A 22,456-nucleotide genomic window follows, 5' to 3' on the forward strand; every position below is an offset into this window, starting at 1 on the left:
ATTTAGATCATTAGGTTCCTAAGTATATTCCAAGTTCTGATACGAGTATAGACTCTTCATCACGTTGACAGAAGATAAAACATTTTCATATAGGGAAAGGTAGAAGTTCAACATATTCAAAAAAATCTGACAAATGCATGTTAAAAGCAAAAAAATTATCCATCTCACCAACCATGAAGCAGTTAATTTTATTTAGAGCCTTTCACTACTTGTCAAAAGAAAATACGCTGGATACCTGGTAACAGAGCTCTGCAAGATGAGGAGATTCCTGAACTGCTGTAGGCCCATTTCTTGTTTCAGTGCCTTTCTCCAGTATGTTCAAAATAGCATGAAGGCAAGTTCGTGGACAACCCAAGACACCTTAAAAACAAGAAAATTTCCTGGCATTCTCGATCCTAATTGCCTTCATGACAATTACAGGTTAGTGCACAGAATTACACAAAATTCAGATACCTTGTGCTGTACTACACTACTTCAAAGAGCAGCAGAAGAACAACCCAAGATTTTTCTGAATTAAAATAAATGCAGGAAGTTTTTCAATGAAAATGAAACGAAAACATATATAGTTACTCTGCTGGCTTTCAAGACTGGTGAAAGAAATTATGCAATCAAAACTTATTTAAGAAACTTCTCTTCAGCTCCATATAAAGAGATTTAACTGATACTTAAATATTCCTCATGAACCAAATGAAAATCTATATACTTAGTCTTAAGCTTTAATTGAATACTCACTTGACAGTTTCAAAGGTGAGTTTTAAATCTTTGTATTTAGTCATAAAATAACTGTAATTGTTAACTAATGCTCAAATAGGCACTTGACACTGCAACAAAGAGGAAAGGGGGAAAAGACTTTAATACTGAAGTAAAAATCCTGTAAATTAATTCTTTAAATCATCCCAGCAAGAGGTCCTGAAGTAGTAGAGGCATCAATAACCACAGTTCTTAAAGATGAAATAATCTTCTCAGTTTGGACCCACATAATTTTTGCTTTAAGAAGTGATCATTTTAAGGCATATATCTTTTTGTCATTATTTCTTTTACATTATTAGTGGGATAATCCAAAGGGCTCTGCAAGACTCTATCATGCCTTTGAGACATAAATAGTCCCCTATCACAGACCTGACATATGACCTGTTAAGTTGTGTGCTTGCAGATCAGTTATCTGTATTCTGTAGGTATAGAATTTCAAAATATCCAAAACATGGTCTGCAAGCTATTTTCCAGATTAAAAAAAAAAAGTAGGCTAGACTCATTCAGGCAGTGCCCTGACTCTGCCCTATCCCCTGCATTATGAAGGCACACTATTTTTCACATCTCTTCAAGAAATATTTGAAATATCACTCCTGTTGCTTTGAAACTTTGTATATATGCATAAATGAATTCACAAAAGAACAAAAAATGTTCTACAGAGTTCTCTTACACACTGTTAAACAGCAAGACTGTTTTTCCTACTGAATAATTAATCTTAGAGGAGGGGCAGGGTAGTACTCAAGCAGTGTAACAGTTGAAAGTGTTGTCTTATGTAGGGACTTTCTGAGTCCTAAAATTTATTTCTTCACACTGCTGACACAGTAAATAAATTAAGCTACACTTCTAAATTAACATTTTCTCTCAAAACTCTGAGTCTGTTCCAAAACAGATTTATACAAAGGATCAAATTCTGAAGCTTAAAAACTGCATCTGAGTATCAACTTATCTTTTAATTCACATTTTGAGGAATAGAATAAGGCTTGTTCTCTTATTCTTGACATTTAGAGGAATTGACTCTCCCCATGAATTTTCCAATAGATACTCTTGGTGGCATCAAACCTGAAAAAAATGCTAAATCAGCTTTTCTTATTCTTACCTGGATCTTGCAGATTTGTGGTGCTGACAGGTTTCTTTAGTTCATACCCCAAGAGATACAGAGCAAGGCTGGGAGGACTACACTCAAGAGACTTGATGAGGAGATTCAGAATATGGATCCTTGTTTCATGATGGATTCGCGCCCGCTTCTTTTCAGGCTCCAGTTCTTGATTAAAAAAGACCAAGTGAGCAACAAATTAAAGAAATCCATTTAATGGAACAATTTTCAGAGCCTTCAGATTAAGCGTAATGAAGTTAAGGCATCAGCTTATATTAGCACAGAGAAATACAAGACCAAAGTTTCAAATTACTATTAACTAAACTCCAAATAATAAATCCAGAGCCATGTTAAATGCTGCTCTTCTGAAAATACACTCAATATCTATTAATTCCAGCACACAATGGACATAGCTTAACAAGACATTGGTGTTTTTCATTCTGTTAAGGGTCTGTCTCTACAGAATGTAAGAAAAGGTTTTTTTCTGATATAAAAGGCTTTTCATTCATTAATCTCATACTGTGCAAAGATAAACATAAGTCATTTTTAAAAAGCCTTTTTTACATACCTTCATCTGGATTAATTAATTCTTCTGCATCTTCATTGTCCAAACATTCCACAAACCCAGCCATCAGCTTCTGACTTGTACTCTGCATTCAACAATGGAAGGATGTAAATGAAGTGGGTTTTAAGAGTATTAAAAACAGTAACAATTCCCTCCACAGAAGCAGTTGACTAAAATTAACCTAGTAACCTGGTTACTAAGTATGAAGAGTATAAACTAAGCTTAACGAGAAGCTACTGAGCAGGAGAAAAAAAAATCTCCATTTGTTACACATGCTAAATTATCCTCAGAAGTTGAAGACTACACAGTCAAGAAAAAGTCTCAATATCTCTAAGAATACTGTCTTTTTTCTTCTTGCAAAACATGTGTGATATTCCTTTTTTTTTTTTTTTCCAGTTAGTGAAGTAGTCACAGTGCCACAGATAAGACAAAACAGTGGAGTCCACAATACAAGAGAAACATGGATCTGTTACAGCACATCCATAAGAGGGCCACAGAAATGATCCAATGGATGGAACAGCTTCCCTGTAAGGACAGGCTGAGAGAGCTGGGGGTATTCACCCTGGAGGAAAGAAGGCTCAGATGAGACCTGAGAGTGAACTTTATGTATCTAAAGGGGGGATATAAGAACGAAGGGGCAGACTCTTTAGCTGTTTCTGTTGTGACAGGACAAGGGAAAAAGGTAACAAATTAAAAGTGGGGAGATTTATGCTGGATATAATGAAAACGTTTTTTACAATTAGGATGGTGAGGCACTGGCATAGGTTGCCCTAGGAGGTGGGGGATGTCCAAGATTGGGCTCTGAGCAACCTGATGTAGCTGTAGGTGATCTTGTTCATTGCAGGAGAGTTTAGTTGATTGTTAAGTATCCCTTCCAACTCAAATGATTCTATGATTGTTTCAATGTATTTGAACTAGAAATATAGCTTTGAAAGTAATGTTATGGCGCACTATAATCCCTCCACTAGTTGGTCATTCTGGATCCAAACAAACTTACACTTACCTGATCATGTGTGAAATCACCAACTAGCTTTATCTGGATGTTGGAATAACAAGAAATGCAGCACAAAATCTTGGCACTTTCAAAAGCCAGTTCAGGATTGCTGTTTCCATGATAAAGATACCTTCAAAAAATAGAAGATTACCATAATGACTGAAGCACACAGTACTACTCCATCAAAAGCATATACTAATTTAACAATGACTCCCACAATTTTCATCATTCCTTTTGTCCAATATCTGCATCTGGTCACAGATTCACATAAAACATGTGAAGAAAGGACCTTCAGCTCACACAGAAATGAGCATCACTGAACATCAAGACTATCTAAATTCATCTGCTACCTATTCCCAAAATAGGCAACATTTAAAAAAAACCTAAAAGCATCTTTAAAGACACTTTTTTTTCTTTTAACTACTCATCAACTACTGTCATGTTAAAATAAAAGTAATAAGGAAACAGAAAGACAAAAAAGTAATCTGATTTCTCAGAATCTCACTGCTTTGTTATGCAGTCTGTTCCACTATTCAGTGCTGGATTGTGTGAAAAGTCACGTCAGAAATCACTGTTTTACTTTAAATACAGTAACTAATGGACAATGCTATAAAAACATGTAAATGGTCAACAGCAACAAAAAGAAGCTTTTGGTTTTCTCCCGCTCTATGACATCCATACAAAGTATGCGTCAAATTGAAAATTTCATGCCAGGGAACCACTGCATAGAAGGCAAACTGAAAGAAATTCTGAGGAAAAAAAAAAATAAATAAGGTCAGATTCCAATCTTGAGAAGCACCACTAGCCGGTAAAATGGAAGGATAGGGATCCAGTGACTTCCATGCCTACAAAACTCCTCCCTTCTCAGTACTCTGAACATACCTAGCGATATTCACTACATGATCGGCCTTTTTGGTGCGGGGATTGATTCCCTGAAGCAGCTGCTCCAGTTGTGTGACAATTAGGGAAAGATGGCTTTCCCGTAACAGATCCATAAAAAGATTTTCTTTCTGTAGGGTTAAGTTTAGAAGTGCAAGGCAATACTCCACTGCTTTCTCTAAATGCTTCTTCCCTGCAGTGCACAAACAAACAAACAACAACAAGAGAAAGAAAGGAGCAGTTACATAGGCCTGACATAGGCCACATTCATAAACATAATTCACCAAGTGTTGTACAAAGAAAGAATTCCATCAGTTATTTATTACTAGGAAAATTCCCCACAAAACACAATTTCTATATGGAAGAGAAGCAAAATCAAGTTGAAGTTACACAACATCAGCTTTAGTTCCTAGGTAGTATGCACTTCGACTTTACATGGAAAATAAATTCTAGGCACATACCTGGAAATGGGGCATAAGTATCCAGCTGCTTAACCCCTTCCTCCAGCAAACTCAGAGAGAGTTCCAGCATTGGGGACTCATTCAATAGATGATACATCAAATTGAACCCAGGTGGTTTGTATGCTATTATTTCATCTCCTAAAGGCAGAAGAAAAAAACAAAAAAAAAAAACACCACAAAATAGAAAAAGCTTCTATTACTCAAACTAGTCTTAGAAAACAGAGCAGACCCTGTTTTGTTGCAAGCAGCAGATGTAAGTAACTTACTGCATCCAAAGTCTTCAGAGCTTTACTTTACAGACAAGCCATTTAGGTAGCTTAGAAAGTTTGGAAAGAGCAGTAATGCCAATTACCACTGTTCTTCAGTATCTAATGGCTGGTTTTCAACTTTAACTGGTTAGACTCTCCCTGAGCTGATTTCCCTTGAATTCTGATAAACAACAGGACTTTATACTAGATTGGAGCTATGTTAAATGGTTCTGTGAGACTGAAAAGTAACTGAGAAAAAACTTTACATCTCCCAAAACCTTCAAAAATATCCAACATAAGGAAAAAAACATTTCCAGAAAACAGTGTTGAGAAGGGTACATTGAACTACTGATTCTTACAGTCTAAGATCCTTGCTTATCTGCTGCAACAAAATAAGAAAACTGCTGGCCTGAAACACCAAGTTCCTCAATAAAATAAAAGCAAAATTTAAATTAAGCTTTAGGTTAAAAGTAAACTTTTAAGTTAATCCTATGTGTAGTTGTGATTTAAATAAAGACCAAAAGAAACAAATCCAGAGGAATCCAAGAGAAATATAAGTCACCCTCCTGGCAGAGCCACAGGCACTGGAAATAATTTACACTAAGGTCTTCTGAATCAGGAGTATAATTCCCTGTATTAGGTGGACATTTTTTAATGTCTTCTTTTCTTATTGCCCTGACCTATCTTTTTGCCGGCTTATTTGCTGTACTAACAAGACCACAAGATAGAGGCAAGAGAGCAAACAAAGTTACTGTTCAGTTTGTCAGCGAACAAATATAAGTGAATGAACAAGTTAACCTTGTAATTCCACATACTGGTCCACGAAGTCTTCAAGCTGAGGTTCATAGTCCCGTAGCAATTTGTAAAATACCTCTAGTACCACTTCAGCCACTTCCCACTGTAGATAGTCACAAAATAAAGAAAATTCATACACAGAATATGACTAATGCTGCAGCAACAAGACCAGAATGCAAATAATACAACAAAATGCAGTGAGACAGTTGATCAGATGCACAGCATGACTGTCTCATTCTAAAGTACTATCCCATAACACTTGAATCCATCACAACAAATAATTTAAACTGCCAAGCTTCCTTTTTTGAAGTAAAATGGAACACTAAAACAGACATATTGTCTCTTTTGTCCTCTCTCCTTTATAACACATGTTAATGCATTAAAAACTACAAGTAATAAACAGACTACAGGTATACAGCAGCTAGTAACAGTTCCTTAACAGCTTTGAGAATGCAGTGTAGCATGTGTGCTCATCCAAAAGGAAATTCCAACTCCTTGCTTCAGGGAGAAAGAAACATTCTCTGAATTAAAAAAGAGGAAAGGACAAAAGTGACTTTCAGATTTCAGAACGTGATGTTCAGAAGTCATTAGCCAATTGGTTCAAATAATTTTTATCACAGAACACATAACCTAACTATGTCTAGAAATAAAAATTATTCCTTTATGAGCAGCCTGCTCTTTTAAGTAGCTGAAGGTCCATTTTCAGCAATGGATTATTGACATTGCCAGGTTCGCCACCCCAAGTTACCCCTGCTGGATTGAGCTTGCACATAAGACAGCTTTTCAAACAGATTTAAGCTTCATAAGCAATCTCAAATCATCTAAAATTAGGTATATACCATTGTATCCTAAAAACTAAATTAAAAAAATAATTTAAAATAAACATTACTTTTTCAGCAGCTCTTCGGTAAGCTCTGGTCCGGAACCGAAGAAACACGGAGTCCCTCAGGAACTGAAGATAGGGATCAAAGCCTGGTGGGCGGAGACCGGCCCCCAAGTTTGAGGGGAATGAACTCTCTACGAGAGTGCTGATGAGTCGACAGAAGGCACGGGTTAAAGGATACTCCTCACATCTGGATTCAATCTCATTCAGTTCAACCTACCCAAGAGGACAGCAAAAAACAGAAAACCAAAGGTTTTGAGTGAGAAAGAAAAACTCGAGAACAAATAAGATAAAGACAACATCTGTAAAACTATTTTCAGTGAATTGACTTCACTGCACTATTGTCCACAGAACATCACAAACAAAGCAAAAGCAGTGAAGCAACAATACTTTGCACTTAGCTTTTAATTACCATTTTATTAAAACAGTACTGAATTGTATCAATATAACAAAAATGACTCAAATGTAGGAAAATAGGAAAATTGTAAGATGAGTGCCAATAAGGAACTTGAAGGTTCAGACACAGTTCTGTTACTAGCACAATGCTGCACTAGATTCATAAATTTATAACATTTTCAGAAAGCATAACAATCCCCAAAATTTACCCTGCACTCATATGCAGAAGATGAGATAGTCTGCCTAGGGACAAAGAAACCCTTACCTCAATACCAATCGCTTGTCTCTGGCCTGGAGTTCTCACAGTCTGTAATATCTTCACAGCAGAGACAGTGAAAACAACAGAGAAAAGAAAACAGATAAACAATATGCTTCATATCATCAAAGCATTTGCCCATCATTCCTAACAGTACCAAAAGGTACTCATCACTTTGTAGCTGTAAGAAGTTTTCTATATCCTCTTAAAAGCCAAAAAGCTAAAATTTCTTTCTCTGAAAGACTGAATTAAACACTGTACACACACTTTTCTTTACATCCCCAAAGATTTGCATCATGCTTATTTTTTTAAAAAAAAGAAGTTTTATTATGTTATTAATTTTCTTCTGATATTGGTCATGGAAGACATTTCCCTTATTATCTTTTTCAGCAGTATATTTTAGGAAATGTAATAAATTAGGAAGCAGAGGTGGTGAGCATTTAGAATACTACCACTATACAATGTCATCACTGTCGGTGCCTGTTAATTATCAATTAACAGTAAGTCAGTAGTCATAGCTCAGAATGCCTCAAGCTCTTTCAAACAAAACAGAAACAAGTCTGAACTATAGTACACACTATAATGTAACTCCATTCCTTATGATTTTTGAGGTAACAACACTAAGATTATTTTCATTTGAGAACAATCTCCTTAGGGGTCATCTTTCCTTTTTTCTCTGAAATCAAGAGAAAAAGGAAAAACAACTATTTTTAAGATATCTAATGTCTGCTATCTAAGTGTGGATGTAGCAGCCACACACTGCAAATTTCAATCAACTTTTCCTCTGAAAATCTGGAAAGCAGATTTTTCCTTCTTTCTGTGAGCATCACTTATAGCAGGAGAATAATATGCATACTCTGAAAACAAAACCCAAAATCACAATGGAAAAATACATAGCCTGTAAAACATTAATTATTAACGAACAACATGGAGGGAAAGATTATATTGAATGTACTGGACTGTCTGTTACAGTGCGTACAGAGACAGTGACATCTCAGACATAAAACCTTACCATCATTTTCAAACTTGTTTTAAAATATGAATTACATTAACTAAATGAAAAACCTGATAATCAGTAATGGAAATGAGAAATCGGTAGAAAATGTAATATCACTGGTAGAAATGCATCATTTAAACACACTGACAATTTTATCAGACTGGGATGCTATAGCTGTAAACACTGAAAAACCTAAGTTACCTGGGTGTATTCCAGAGACTGCCAAAGTGAAGCAGCTATTTCAGGAGATTTCCCAAAAGCAGTAAGAGTTTCTAACAACTCAGCTTTCAAAACAGGAGGAATGCTGCACTGCAGAAGTCCCAGAATGACCACCACTGGTGTCCACTGAGGGTGCTCACAAAGAGCTAAGCGAGCATTCTCACTCTAGAGTTCAACGTAAGAAAAAAAAAAGTCACGTTATAATTTTGAAGATTATTCATGATATATAATCTCTAACTCACGGTTCAGTAACAGCAATGATAATTGCACAGGTACACAAAATATCAAAAGAATGGCAGACCGTTCCAATGCAAACAACATTCATTCAACAAAAGCCTAATTTAATGATTCAAATTTTTCTTAAAATTGTACTGAAATAGTTGCCATCCATAAAGAAAACTTAAGTGCATTATAAGTTTGTTAGCTTCTCTTTTTCTAAGTGGATGCACATGCATGCAATTAATCCTAAAAATGCACCTAAATTCAATCTGGACATTGGCTAGGAACTTACACGGAATAGTTTAAGTCTAAGAGCAGGAACATCATCATTGTAAGCTCATTTGAGACATTCCGATCCACTCTGAAGCACTGGGCATGATCAAGGCTCTAGTCTCATTAAATGATAATTGCTCACATCCTTAGATATTTACTTCTTCCTAGGTTATGGTTTGTTAGTGCTAGGATAAAACTTTTTCCCCCACTCACTCAATGCTGACATGAGTTAGTGTAGGTCTCACTGAACTAATTTGGCTTTCAGGAGGAAGATCTCAACATCAGCACTAAAAATGGTGATTTTTTAAAAGCCCAATTAATCTCACTGAATTGTCTCATCTTTGTGTCAGTAAAATCACGGGTATCCTGCTAAATCATAGATTTTTTAGGCTGATATTCTTCAAACCCCTAAACTGCAGACTCTGGTGGGTATTGAATAACTGAATTTCACAGTATTCTGAGTTATACAGATAATTCAGAATATAAAGCCTGTTTTGCAGTTTTATTTTCTTAGATTTCCACTTCTGGCCACTCCATGGCACATTCTGCATTATTGGTTTGGGGATATTTTAAATTTAACTCTGGAGGCAAGTTTCAGAGTAGATGATTGGTTTCCTCGCCAAGTTTCTACCATTTCTCTGGGAAGTCTTTTATTATTTTTGCTCTTTTAAAATCCTTATCAAAGAACTTTCCTACTCTCTAAGCACTTCTTTTGAATATACCTTACTTCTAAAGGACATCTTCATGAGAGGAAAGTGTCAGGAAACTGAGAAAATCACTAACTCTAGCAATATGTTTGGTCATAGAAGTTATTATTCATATTTTTTATACTTCTGAAGTTCTGAAATCAAATGAAAAGAGCTGCTAGGTAAATTTGCCCTGAATATCATTTTGGTCAAGTGAACGTCACAGCTGAATGATGACCTTCATGAAAAAAAAATATATATATATATCCATATCTCTATATATCTATACATATATATAAAAAAATAACCTTACCCAATTTACTATAACAGTGGTCAGCTGTAAAAAGGCAATTAACCCATCCTGTTCCTTCTGTGTGATTCCTCGGAGAGGCAGGTGACGATACTGAACACTGTCTGCACTTGGCAAGTCTTTCCTTAAATGTTCATGATAAAGCATCAAAGAGCGGAAAAAATGCTCCCAGGAGACAGGGCTGCCACCTACTCCTTGGATGTTTTCCGCTACAAAAATGACAAAAAGGTGACAAGGTTGATTTTTTAACTCATTCACAGGGCAACAAGGAAGGTAGTTAAATTTAAAAGGAAAACTTTCTTATCTTGACTCAACAATAAATTTCAGAGGAAAGCTATTGTTTCTGGAATGGGTGGTTCTGTTCTGCTGGAAGTTTTTTTGCCTCTTTGACAATAGAGATGTGAAAGTCCTAATACAAAAAGCCAGTAGAAGCAAGTTTTCTATTTTATTAATCAGAATGTTTGTAGTAGTACTTGGAAGTATTTTTACAATTTGCCCAATGTGAAATATGAAACATAAGGCTGTCTATCAATTCTTTATTTGTTCAGTTACAAGTTCTAATACATGTAACACTTCTCTAAATGCTTCTGGAAAAGACAAGACAAAAATGGGGCACGGGAAGGCACGGGAAGGCAAGGGAAGGCACGGGAAGGCAAGGGAAGGCACGGGAAGGCAAGGGAAGGCAAGGGAAGGCAAGGCTACCCGTTATATATTTCACATTGAGCTACACTAATATTCTGCATCTTGTTGTAAGACATGCCTTTTTAAATGCACTACTTGGTTAAGCAATTTTCTTGCTAAGGTACTCAGACACATAATTATTTAACTGGCCTTTTTTTTTCCCACTGAATTACATCTTCAAGCAAAGCATTCTGAATGTAATCTGTGTATTAATAATGCAAAGCATAAAGCCACTATTCACTTCATGAGTATCCATTTTTTATTTTACTACATTAAATGGAAAAAGAGACAAAAAAGAGCTGAAGCGTCATTTTTCTTACCATGACTGCTGCCATTGACTTTTAGCAAACTAAAGCAGTAATGAGCACACTGAGGCCCACTGGCCAGTCCCCGAAGCATTTTCAAGTATGGGATGTAAATTGTGGAGGGAAGCAGATCTCCCATTTGCCTAACAAACTTTGACAAGACAACCTAGAATAAATAAACAGCAGTGTTAAAAAACAAAGAAACAAACAAAAATGAGTATTTTAGGAAAACAATAGGCAGGCAGAGTGAGAAAACAGATTCTGAAGTAATAATAGGGGATGGGAGGTAGTATATGTATGTAGAGGTCATCAGACAGAAAACACAAGAGTGCTGCAATAAAACTCAAGTTTTAAAGAGGTTAATTAGACTATCTCTTACTAAATGGACTGACAACCATGAGTGACTTGCTGTAGCTCATTTTTAGAGTAAGCAACATTCTGCAGAACAGGACATATGCAGATAAGCCAGGCAGAAAATACAATAATGTTTTCTTACTGGCCACCTGTAGTTGGGTAATAAGGACACCAAACTTTTTTTTTAACTCACACTATTGTATCGCTTCAACTTGCAACTATTATTACTTCAATTTGAAGTTAACAGTAAATACAAAAGAAAATAATGATTTTCCACTTTAAAAACTTAAAACTGATAAATGCAGATAACCTGGCGCTGAGGAGGTCGCTGATGAGCTACTCCAAGATATGACCCCATGATGGTAGATGTCTGCAAAGGCTCTGATGGACACCAGTATTCAAGGGCGAGTTCCAAATTAAAGGGGTCTTTCCTATACAATTCAGCAATCTGTCAGAGAAAGAAGGATGACAAAAAGTATCAGCTATATAAAGACGAGAAGATTATTTCTATGAGTACTGCTTCTAAGTAAGCTAAACACATTTGAAACACAAAGCATTCCACATGTTTCATTTCTAAAAACTTAAATGACAGCTGCTAAAGAATATCAGAACAAATGACAGCCAGAGAAATTAAGAAGTGCACATGTTAAACCCTCATAGCTTTGACACTTTCTTCCTACTTCCTGTAGATGGAAGCATTGCTAACAGGAGTGGCATTTCACCTTAAACTATCATCTGTGATCATTTGTGTATCTTGCTATATTGATTTATCAACATACTACCTGGTATCAGGATCATAAATTTTACCTATTAAAGGAATGTACAATTTCTCAGACAACTTTCACTTTTAGTTCTTCATGCAGGTTTACTACAGACCACAGAGCTATTCAAGAAATTTCACTAAAACCATTTCTTTCAACGCCCTACAGCCTAAAGGGCTACCTTAATAAAGACAACAAGTCCCCATGTTAAAGGCTGCTATATTTAAAACTGCACACTCGTACATCTGCATGAAGTGGGAAATACATACATGTTTTTAATTTATAAATGAACAGAAAATATATAAAAACACAGTCACTGAATTTAAGATTTCTTTCTGATCTCCTGTAAGTGCCATCAGGCAACTTTAGTAACTAATCTTTAAATAAACAGACAGTCTCTGTTCTCCTTCCTTTATTTAAAAAAAAAAAAAAAAAGGACAGAAACAAAATGACCTTTCTTCCAAAAGTGCTCATTATCAAGGGAAATGATGGAATTTGCAATTCCTGCAGCAGACTTACTGGGGTCACCTTGCCTAGCCTACTCTATAGCAAATATCTTTCTAAGGTCTCAGTATAAATATATCACACATAAGAAAGAATTCTTTAAATAATTATCAGATTAATTGGCAATAATAGGGAAAAAACAATTTTCTCCCTATTTACTATTGATAATTTTGAAGAATTGTATAAAGATTAAACATTGGGTGAACAGTAAGGCATCAATATACATAGGTGTTTAGAACTTGAATTCATTTTGTCAGATCTTAACTTCAACAATAAGAATTTTAAGAATAAAGGTTGTTTCTACGTTACATTAAAATAATGTGCTTATGATATAATACATTATATCACATTATAATAATAAATATATTATACTATAACATATGTTTAAGAAAACAGTTACGTTAAGAAAATCTTGCTATAATAATAGATATGTAACGCTTTCTACAATAACAATAGCTCAATAATTCTTAGACCAGAACAAACAACACAGTATTTACTCACTAAACAGCAATGAACTGATGCTTAAATGGCTTTAAGTTGTGACAGGATAAGTTCAGGCTGAATATCAGGAAAAACTTCTTTAGAGAAAGGGTTCTAAACACTGCAATAGGCTCCCCAGGGAGGTGGTTGGGTCACCATCCCTGGATGTGTTTAAAAACTGTTTGGATATGGTGCTCAGAGACATGATTTAGCAGAGGGTTGTTAGTTAGGGTAGTACTGTTAAGTTGTGGTTGGACGCAATGACCTTTAAGGTCTTTTCTAACCTGAGCAATTCTCTGATTCAACATTAGAAGCCAGGGCAGTACATTCTTTTCACAAAAACTTATAGTAAATGTCAACACTTACTTAAGGAAAAAAATTCAATCCAAAGAGGGCAACAACCACTTTTTTTTCTATGATAATTTGAAAGAAAATAGGGCTTACTAAAAGCATTAAATGCTCCAGATCTCTGCGAAGAGAAATAGGTGGATCGTTTCCCATCTGAATACTCATGTGGATCATGCGAGCGTCCTCATCAGCACGGTTTCTCAGCTGCTTCACCTACACAATTTAAGAATTGGAGAAAAATAGCATTCTATATTTAGCTAAGAATGAGATACAATGGGAGAAATGCAACCAGCAAATTTTAAAATTTCATTTATTTATTTAGAACAGAGCCTACATTTAAAGACTTGTTCTGTCACTTCTTTATTGCCAAGGCCCTGTCTTCACCAGATCCCCTGATTTGGCTGTAAAAGGTAGATCCTTTTCTTCTTTTTATTTTGAAAGAAAGCTGAAGTTAGCTAGATTTCAAAGAAAGTTCAACTGTGATCCAAAAGGATTGAAGACTAATGGAAAACAACAGGAAATACTGGCTTCTATATAAAGATCTCTGGACTGAACCTTTCTTAGCAGTTTAAGGTTACTTCTGAAAAGTTCTGGATTGATGCAATTGCTTTGGATCTAGGAATATTGTCTATAACAACTAATAGCATTACTATAAAAAAAAAAAAACCCCGTAGCAATGAGGAAAAAAAAAAAGTCTTTTAGTTAGTCCTGCAAAATTCTCGGTGCCAAAAATACTAGTTACATTAAAAAACCAAAACAAAGCAAAAAAAAAAAAAAAAAAAAGCTGATTTAATTTTGTTGTCAAAAAGCCTTTCACAAAGCATACCACTAGAGGTGGAAAGACAGCCGTGGTATAAAAAACTCAGTTCTGTTAAATATTAAACAAAGATTGAGAAGCAGCCCATTCCACACACTGCAAATTAAAATGCAGTGATGCCTGACAGAGATAAGTTCACAGTTCTGTAATCTATCTTGAATTGCAGAACTGAATGATCAGCTAAAGAACCGAGTTATCTCAGAAAGTCTGTTAAAACTAGAGGTAACTATGGAAAGGATAAGAGCAAAGTATCTAAGTCAGGATACTAACAAAAGCAATACACGGACAAAACAGTGTTGATAAGTGAAATAGTGAATTATCTAAGTTACTAAAGCTAACTATAAAATTATAACTGTAATGCAGTCAACCAAAAGATTCATTCAAACCATCACTGGCAAACAGCAAATGCATTTAGAACTATACTGAAGAGTTAAATACAATGCCAAGTTACAGATATGAATAAAACTACATAAAGATTATAAATACCTTAATAGAAAAAGGACATTGAAAAGCAAACATTTTTATTTCCCTAAAAATTGAGACTCGGTAGAAATAAGTCATAACACATAAGCTAAGTACTGAATAACTGCAGCTGAACAAAAGAATCCTTTCTACAGCTACATCCTAATTGCTTGCCAACAAGACTTTCCTCTACAACAACTGACACTGGTCCTTGTCAAGCAGGAATATGAGCCAGTGTTCAGATTTTTGTTCATCGACTTATTACAAAATCCTATTTCTAGTGAAGAATCTCTCTTCATAATTAGCCAATAAGTATAACAAACCACAGATCTGAACCAAAGAAAGAAAACTGAAATACTCTTCCTAGAGCCTCCCATTCCATTGTGCAACGAAGAGAGACATAACCAACCAACCAACAAACAGCCTTGGGGTTTTCACACAGCTCGCTACAGGAAAGGGGATCAGATGTGCACCTAGAAAGTCAGCAACTTGAGCCTGAGTCAGACTCCAGCTCTTCCACCTTCATTCAAATAATCTGCCTATATCTCTTTCATAAAATTTGCTATCAATAACAGAAGCATATTTCATCTCTGGTGAAGCAACACCATCCTCAGAACTACTTCATTAAAAAAAAAAAGCCACCATAAAAAAAGTTCCCAGATCCAATCGCATTAGCACCTGATTGTTCAAGGAACATTCATAAAATACACCTCACATACTTCTCATCTATTGAAGATATTCCTAAGGGCTACTGCTTCTGTATTACAGAAGACACCGCAGCAGGCAGCCTTCGAAGTCCAAAGTCTGTTACAACGCAGTAAGTTTTGTACACAGGGAACCATTGCAGCAGAAGTATATTGCTAAAGTTATCTACAAACATTAGCTTGAAATGCCATTATATTTGTTTTACAGATGGGTTCTACAGATGTGGGTTAAACAGCTTCAGAAAACAACATACAAAACCAACAGCTTATAAATTAGGATTAAAGATAAAAGCTATCTCCAGCATGATTATATGTGCCCTCAGAGATTCTCAGGCTCAAATAATGTTTTCCTGCCAATATTGTTCATTGTAAACTGGCAGAACAAGAACAAAATGTATTTTAAAATCCTCCTTTTTTTTCCCCTATTGAAAGAAGTAATTATTTGCAACTCCAATTACAGCTCAACACAATGAAGGTCACAAAATAAAACTTCTATCAATTAAATAAAAGTATTTTCATAGAATTTTAATTTTCTATACCCAGATACGAGGTCTTACACAAATAAAACTATTGTAATTGCTTCAAACTTTTAAAAACCCGTTTTGCAGCATTTCTGTTCTAGATTTTCTACCAACAGCTGATGATACTGAAATAGCAGAATCCTTCCCTTTAAACATGAAAAAGTTTGTCAGTAAAAGAATGAAATAAACAATGAAGGCCAAAAACAGTCAGTTCTTTTAGGTTATACTACTGCCTGCAATGAAAGGGGAGAAAAAAAAAGACAAAAAGTACATCTACTGCCAACAACCTCAGAATTCATTTAGATTCTGAGCATTTAAAACCAAACCAAACAGATCTCAGATCTCACCACACTGAAATAAAACATGGCTTTTAAAATGCTTCACTGCGGAAAACAGATCCCAAATGTTACAGATTCCACAGAAGAGTTTGGAACTGCAGCACTTCAGGGCTGACATCAGATTCTCTACATTATCCTCACCAATTTTAGAACCATAGAAGAACGTCCACATTTCTCAAGAACTGCTATTCACAGAAAAACACTTACTTTCATTGGCATGAGAGCAAGGAAGTCTGTGACAAGGTTATGAATCTTGCGAATGTAAAACTCCTCCTGGTAGAAATTTTCAGATCCCACAACAGATTCCGTCAAGAACAGAAAGACATTATCAGCAACCGCCAGCTCTGCCATGGCTTCATCTGCCTCAGTGAACTCTGCAAGAGCTGAGCGAACGAAATAAATTACAACAGGGAGAAAAAATAAATCACAACTATCAGTTAACAAACTAACATATTTCAAAGTACCTGCCTGAAAAACAAATCAACATGCTTCTATCCACTAAGTTTTTTTCCCCACTGTACAGGAAAACTCCAGACTAGAAAAGACAAGTTAGGGTAGTAATTTCAACTTTCTTCTGCAAGTAAGATAAAGAACATAATGCATTTACCTGACCTAATTGAAGGCTGTGAACTAAGAAGCACAAACCAACCTTAATTCTACATTAATTACAACATTTACATTTCCTTTAACAAATACTCCATAGTAGACTCAACTCTGATCTAGTAGGAAAGCTTGGGAAGCACAAGAAAAAAAAGGGGATCTGTCCTTTTAAGACACTGAGGTTTAATATCTCCAAAGGCAAAAAGTCATAAACACGAATCCATTTTTTAATTTCACTGTTCAAGTTATATTAAAGCAGATAAGATGCAATTTTTCAGTGTATTAAAATCCTTTTCACTTCAAAGAGATACTATACAATATTAATGTCTAATGACTAATGATTTCTAAATCAGTGTATGTATCAAGGTAATTTAATTCTCAACAACAAAACTAACATACTGAGAAAGCTTTTAAGAGTGTTAACAGTAGCTGTATTGTGAAAGTAAATACCAGTGCTTCAAGAAGGCAACATACTTTGATTTGCAAGAATAGTGAAGTGCAGCAACTGCACTTTGGGGTAATTTACCTGTCACATCAGATAATTGGGATATTCCTCGCAATGCCAGAGCCCAGGCTAATCTAACAGTCGCTTGAAGGCCTGGTAGTTTCCAAGGCTGAGACTCCTGAAGACGAGTGTGTATTGTTGCTATGTACTGTCTTTCTGCTAGTAGAGGGAGCCGGTGCATCAGATCTTAAAGAAAAACAAAGACACAGTGCAACACCATCACCCAGTGAATGTGGAAACAAACATGCAAAACTCTACCAGTTTGTTATCAACAAATAACAAAACTGGTTAAACAACAGTATATCTATCTGCACAGCGCAACTTCCCTAACACAGAAATCCATCAGCATTACCTTCACGGTCCTCTATGCCTTGTTCCACAAAGCTGACATCAAAGCAGTAGAGGAGTGCCATCAGTAGAGACAAGTTGACACTGTCCAATGAGCCATCAGCTTCTACTGTTACTTTCTCCAAGAAACTTATGAGGATTAGAGTGTCATCCTTACTCAGCGGCGACTGGCAGGTCCAGACAAAGAGACTTTCCGCCAAGGACTGCCGGCACTCTTTGATGAGGTCAGAAACCTTTTAAAGAAATAAGAGCATATAAATGTACTAGTAACACATTCACTTTGTCTCTTGCAGTCAACTATTATGACAAGAGTAAGTGAAAAACAACTCTAAAAACAGCAGGAGAAAATGCTGGCTTTTTTTTTTTGTTGTTGTTAAACAAAAGCTACATTTTTTCTTGTTAAATGCCTTCACGCTTCCTGCCATTTTACATAAAGTGTGACATGATATCTTTGAGTATAATGCAAACCAGCATGGCAGTCAAGGTGCAAGACATGAATCTACACAGAATTTTTGTGGCAATAAATTCAGCACATACAGAATACTACAGGGAAATTCTCTGCATAGTTTCTACACAAACAGCAAAGATGTAAAACTGGTTACTTGGCAGAAAATAAATTGATTACATCACAGAATAATTTTTAGATACAACGCATATCGTAAATATATGGAGATAAAATATTCCTGTTGCCAACACACTCTACAGCCAGTCATGGTCTCAATTAATTACAAGGAGTACAAAAATGAGAACTGGTTTTCAAGCAGTTTTTAGTGCTTACAACTTGAGATGCTTCTGATCATATTAACACAAAGGGATAATTAAAAACATGCATTATTTGCCTGCTAGACCTGGTTTCATTCTATTTTAATCATTTGTGAATTTTACTTTTCTATTTTTATTCTATTTTGGTTTTATTTATGGTGTTAGTAATGGTGATGATGAAAGCAGATGGTTAACTTTACACTCCTAAGAATAAAACAGCAAAAGAAAATTTCACAACATGTAAATATTACGTTTACCTCAATACAGCCCTTAGTTTCTCTCCATCAGTAAAGATAATGTGTGTCCTAATGAAAAGGAGCAACACAGAAACCAAAATGCAGGTAGTAATCTGGATTACACAGTGATGTAATGTAAGTATGAGTAGTTACCTTATGTATCAAACCACACTTCCAAAGGTAGAGAAAAGAAACCAGAAAGTAGGGAGAAAGAAAATGTATAACAATCTTCATCTCTTTGTGATCTAACTGCATTTTGCGCTATGCAGTCATTTGGAAGAATAAACACACCTAGTCCCCTCTTTACCTCTTTGCGATGCTTCTCACTGCCCAATCCTCGCTCTCGCTGGAGTTTATCAAATTCATTGTTTAAATCAATTTGGGACACAAGTGTGAGGATTTTCTGAGTCAAACCCTGCTCCATTAGGTCATCTGTAAAGCGCGTTGTCATGGACACTAGCTCCTGACTATAACAGAGAGAATATAACTTTAACAATTAATCATATTATTCTCAGTCACAGAGGATTTCTAAAATAATGAATTCCAGCAACTGCATATGCTAGCTGACATAAAACGTACACCTACATTATATATATGAAATAATTAAGTCATCATGACACCATTCATCAGTAAGCAACATTCTCTCAGAATGAGCTGAATGAATACAAAGTCTGTAGGTAACTAGGTTCAAGAACATGGAATGCAAGGAGAGTACAACATGGAGAGGTAGGTTACAATTTCTATCAAAAGGCAAAAATATTATGTATAGGATATACATAATTCTTAAGCTCACAGCCTCTTTCTCACTAGCAAGTGCAATTGTCCAATTACATACATCCTACCAAAGAAGTACAATTTGTTTTAAAGCAATACTTTCTTTTAAGATGCAGAATTTAAGTCCATGCCATAACACATTATTTTAATCTTTCTCTATTTAAGCAATCACTGTGCAGTGGAACTAAACACTGCATAATGTTTTTAGTCAAAAAAACATTATGCTTGCCAGCAGACAGTGCATCCATTTTAAGTAGAGGCACAATTCTCTGCTTTGTGGGATGTGGGAAGTCAGAACACAGCACAGGCAGAAATTCAGTCTCTCAGATACTGAGAAATCATCACTGATTTGAGCAGCACTGACTGGGAGGGCGTCTGAAGCAAAACACTGCTAAAAGCTAAAGCAGTATGAAAGAACTGAAAATAAAATGGGTACCCCCATAATCTGTTAAAGGCATTATGAAGACAGAGAACATTATGCTTAAGCATGAAAGCGATAGCATTAGGTTATAAGTACGACAAACCTGAGAATATCTGCATTCCCTCAAGTCTAAACCACTCTAAAAGCATTAAAACCCTAATACAGACCTGAGTTCCAATGTCCAAGTCTTGCCTTGGCGTGACTGGATGAGAGTTCGTAGTGAATTGGCTATACATCTTTTTCCATCCCAGTACAACAGCACAGCCACAAGGCCTCTGGTAAGGCCGGGAAAATGAGGTTGCTGGTGTTCTCCTATTGAGTGAAAACACACAGAATATCCAAGAAAATTTGAGGATACAAATTTTGATAATAGCTTTATATCGCTTTATTTCCAATTGAAACATAAACATAGCAACCATCGTTACTCATCATAACTTCGATTTGCTTCAGGTGTTTCCAAGAGATCATAGATATTTTGGATATTAAAACTCATATTCAACTACTAAAAATTCCACAAACTTAAGACTATGCTTAAATTCAATGATAGCGAAATAAATTATGTTTAAAAATCATGTTACTCCCTTTTGCAAAATCTGCATAAAATATAAACATAAAAGTTCAGGACACTGCCTTTATATTAAATGATAGCAGGTAGTAGAGTTCATTTTAAGACTATTCCAGATGTTAGGAAAGTCGGATCTTGAAAGAATCACGAATTCATGTCAAGCATACACTTAACATAAAAAGGAAGGCTCTATTTAAGCTGCCTTTGTCCAGCTCTTAAATATTTTCCCTTCTCACCAGCTAGAAGAAGCTCAACAGCTGCCAACTCTCCGATATCAAAGAGGTCACTGAGGATAAAGGCTTCTCTGATGAGTTGTTCTGGCAAAAGCCTGGTTCCCTGCTGACCTTGGATAGCAACCCCTTCTGTACTTGCTTTCTGAACTTTCTCATGCTGCTGAACATTCTTTGGCTGGAAGAGAAACAAGCATGGGAAGTTATTCAAAATGGTAAGATGAAAAACTGAATGAAACTTTACACATTAATCCTGCCTCACAAATACAGTTCTGAGAGGTTAGATTCTCATCTTAAAAACAAAGGCAGCATTTCTAAACACACTGATATTAAAGGCATCCTAAAAATGCTTTTATTTTATCAAAAACAGTATTTATACAATCAGTGTTAGTTTACTGAAAATAACAGAGCTGAAAATTAAATTTCAATAAAATTCTCTAGAAAAATTGCTATCAGTTCAATGAAAGATAAGAGGAATGATGATCAGAACTGCTGCTTTTCTCCAGATCACTATTTTCTACATCATTATTTTTTCTATTAAACTCAAACATTCAAATATGCTGACAGATCTCTAAATCTCACTGTCAAACTTTCTGATCTAACAGTCTCGTGAAGCCGCACACTACCTCAAAAGTAACAACAGGAGACATCTATAGTTATTATTTCGTGATCCATTAGCCAAGAATCAGTGATTTTTTTCAAATCATCTAACAATCTGAACAATTTATATTCTATATTACATAAACTTACATGTTTACCTGTTCTTTGGGTTCATTTGTCTAACTGACTGAAGCATGAGCATGGTGCAAAGCCAGAAGAAACACCTTTGTGCTTTATTTCAGGAAAACAAGAGTATTTGGGAAAAAGCAACACTGAACTGATGGATAATCAGATGCTCCTACTATTCCCTTCAAAACACTCAAGTAATCAGAGGAAAAATGTTACAATTATCCTCTACAAGAGGCAAAATAACATGTATTTTTCAAACTATTTCCCTTCATACAAGAGAACAAGATTTTTGTAAGACATTTGTGTAATGTATTGTAAAAACATAGAATAAAAGGTAAAGTCAGTGCCTAAATAGTATGCAATCCAACAGTACAAAGCAGAGTAAATCATCAGTTCCCCAAATCATTCTGCAAGAGCATTAGTCCAGTACCGGATTTCTGAAGAGAGAAATGAAGTCAGATCTGTGTTTCTTTAAAACCTGGTCGAGGCGATGAATAGCTTCAGGTTGCCTTTTCCAAATAGCATTCATTACAGACTGCCATATGTCCTTATATGGACCCCACAAGCTTGCAGCTAAAAGGAAAAAATATATAGAAATAAAAACATATATATTTTTTAAAAAATAGAAAGAAATAAAACAACAATAACAACAAAAGAGCATTTGAAATATGAAAACGAAAGAACTTCTCATATGGTATTTTCAATAGGCTTTTTTTAGTGACGGTCCCAGCTTGAAAGTACAGATTATTATGCACATCAAACAAAACACATTTTCCCTCTCTATGGGGTACACAAAGCAACAATCATCTGATATAAAACCGAATTGATTTAGAGATATAGAGAAAAAGAAAAGATGATACAAGCAGGTAAGTTTGGGGGCTGAAAGTCATTACTTTGTGTCCTCATATATCTAAGAAATTCCACCCATTTCTATAAGAGTAAAGAATAAGTACAAACTGAGCAGCAGATCTTGAAGCTGAATGAAAT

General features: G+C 35.5%; 1 protein-coding gene across 2 annotated transcripts in view; it reads right to left on the reverse strand.

The window, feature by feature from the left end:
* The window catches only part of NUP205 (nucleoporin 205), a 43,027-nt gene that overhangs the window by 18,170 nt on the left and 2,401 nt on the right, over positions 1–22,456 (reverse strand). For both annotated transcript variants that reach the window (XM_015859243.1, XM_015859251.2), the window contains exons 2-22: positions 21,900–22,042; positions 20,747–20,918; positions 20,113–20,257; positions 19,058–19,217; positions 17,757–17,985; positions 17,426–17,590; positions 16,507–16,682; positions 13,554–13,670; positions 11,675–11,812; positions 11,026–11,176; positions 10,028–10,233; positions 8,519–8,701; positions 7,330–7,380; positions 6,675–6,884; positions 5,789–5,888; positions 4,743–4,880; positions 4,285–4,474; positions 3,412–3,532; positions 2,412–2,493; positions 1,847–2,011; positions 236–360 (exon numbers count right to left, since the gene is read on the reverse strand). In XM_015859243.1, the coding sequence (XP_015714729.1) occupies positions 236–360; positions 1,847–2,011; positions 2,412–2,493; positions 3,412–3,532; positions 4,285–4,474; positions 4,743–4,880; positions 5,789–5,888; positions 6,675–6,884; positions 7,330–7,380; positions 8,519–8,701; positions 10,028–10,233; positions 11,026–11,176; positions 11,675–11,812; positions 13,554–13,670; positions 16,507–16,682; positions 17,426–17,590; positions 17,757–17,985; positions 19,058–19,217; positions 20,113–20,257; positions 20,747–20,918; positions 21,900–22,042 (3,167 nt within the window). The remainder of the gene's footprint in view (positions 1–235; positions 361–1,846; positions 2,012–2,411; positions 2,494–3,411; positions 3,533–4,284; positions 4,475–4,742; positions 4,881–5,788; positions 5,889–6,674; positions 6,885–7,329; positions 7,381–8,518; positions 8,702–10,027; positions 10,234–11,025; positions 11,177–11,674; positions 11,813–13,553; positions 13,671–16,506; positions 16,683–17,425; positions 17,591–17,756; positions 17,986–19,057; positions 19,218–20,112; positions 20,258–20,746; positions 20,919–21,899; positions 22,043–22,456) is intronic.

This window comes from Coturnix japonica, chromosome 1 (genome assembly GCF_001577835.2).
Source record: "Coturnix japonica isolate 7356 chromosome 1, Coturnix japonica 2.1, whole genome shotgun sequence".
Classification (NCBI taxonomy): domain Eukaryota; kingdom Metazoa; phylum Chordata; class Aves; order Galliformes; family Phasianidae; genus Coturnix; species Coturnix japonica.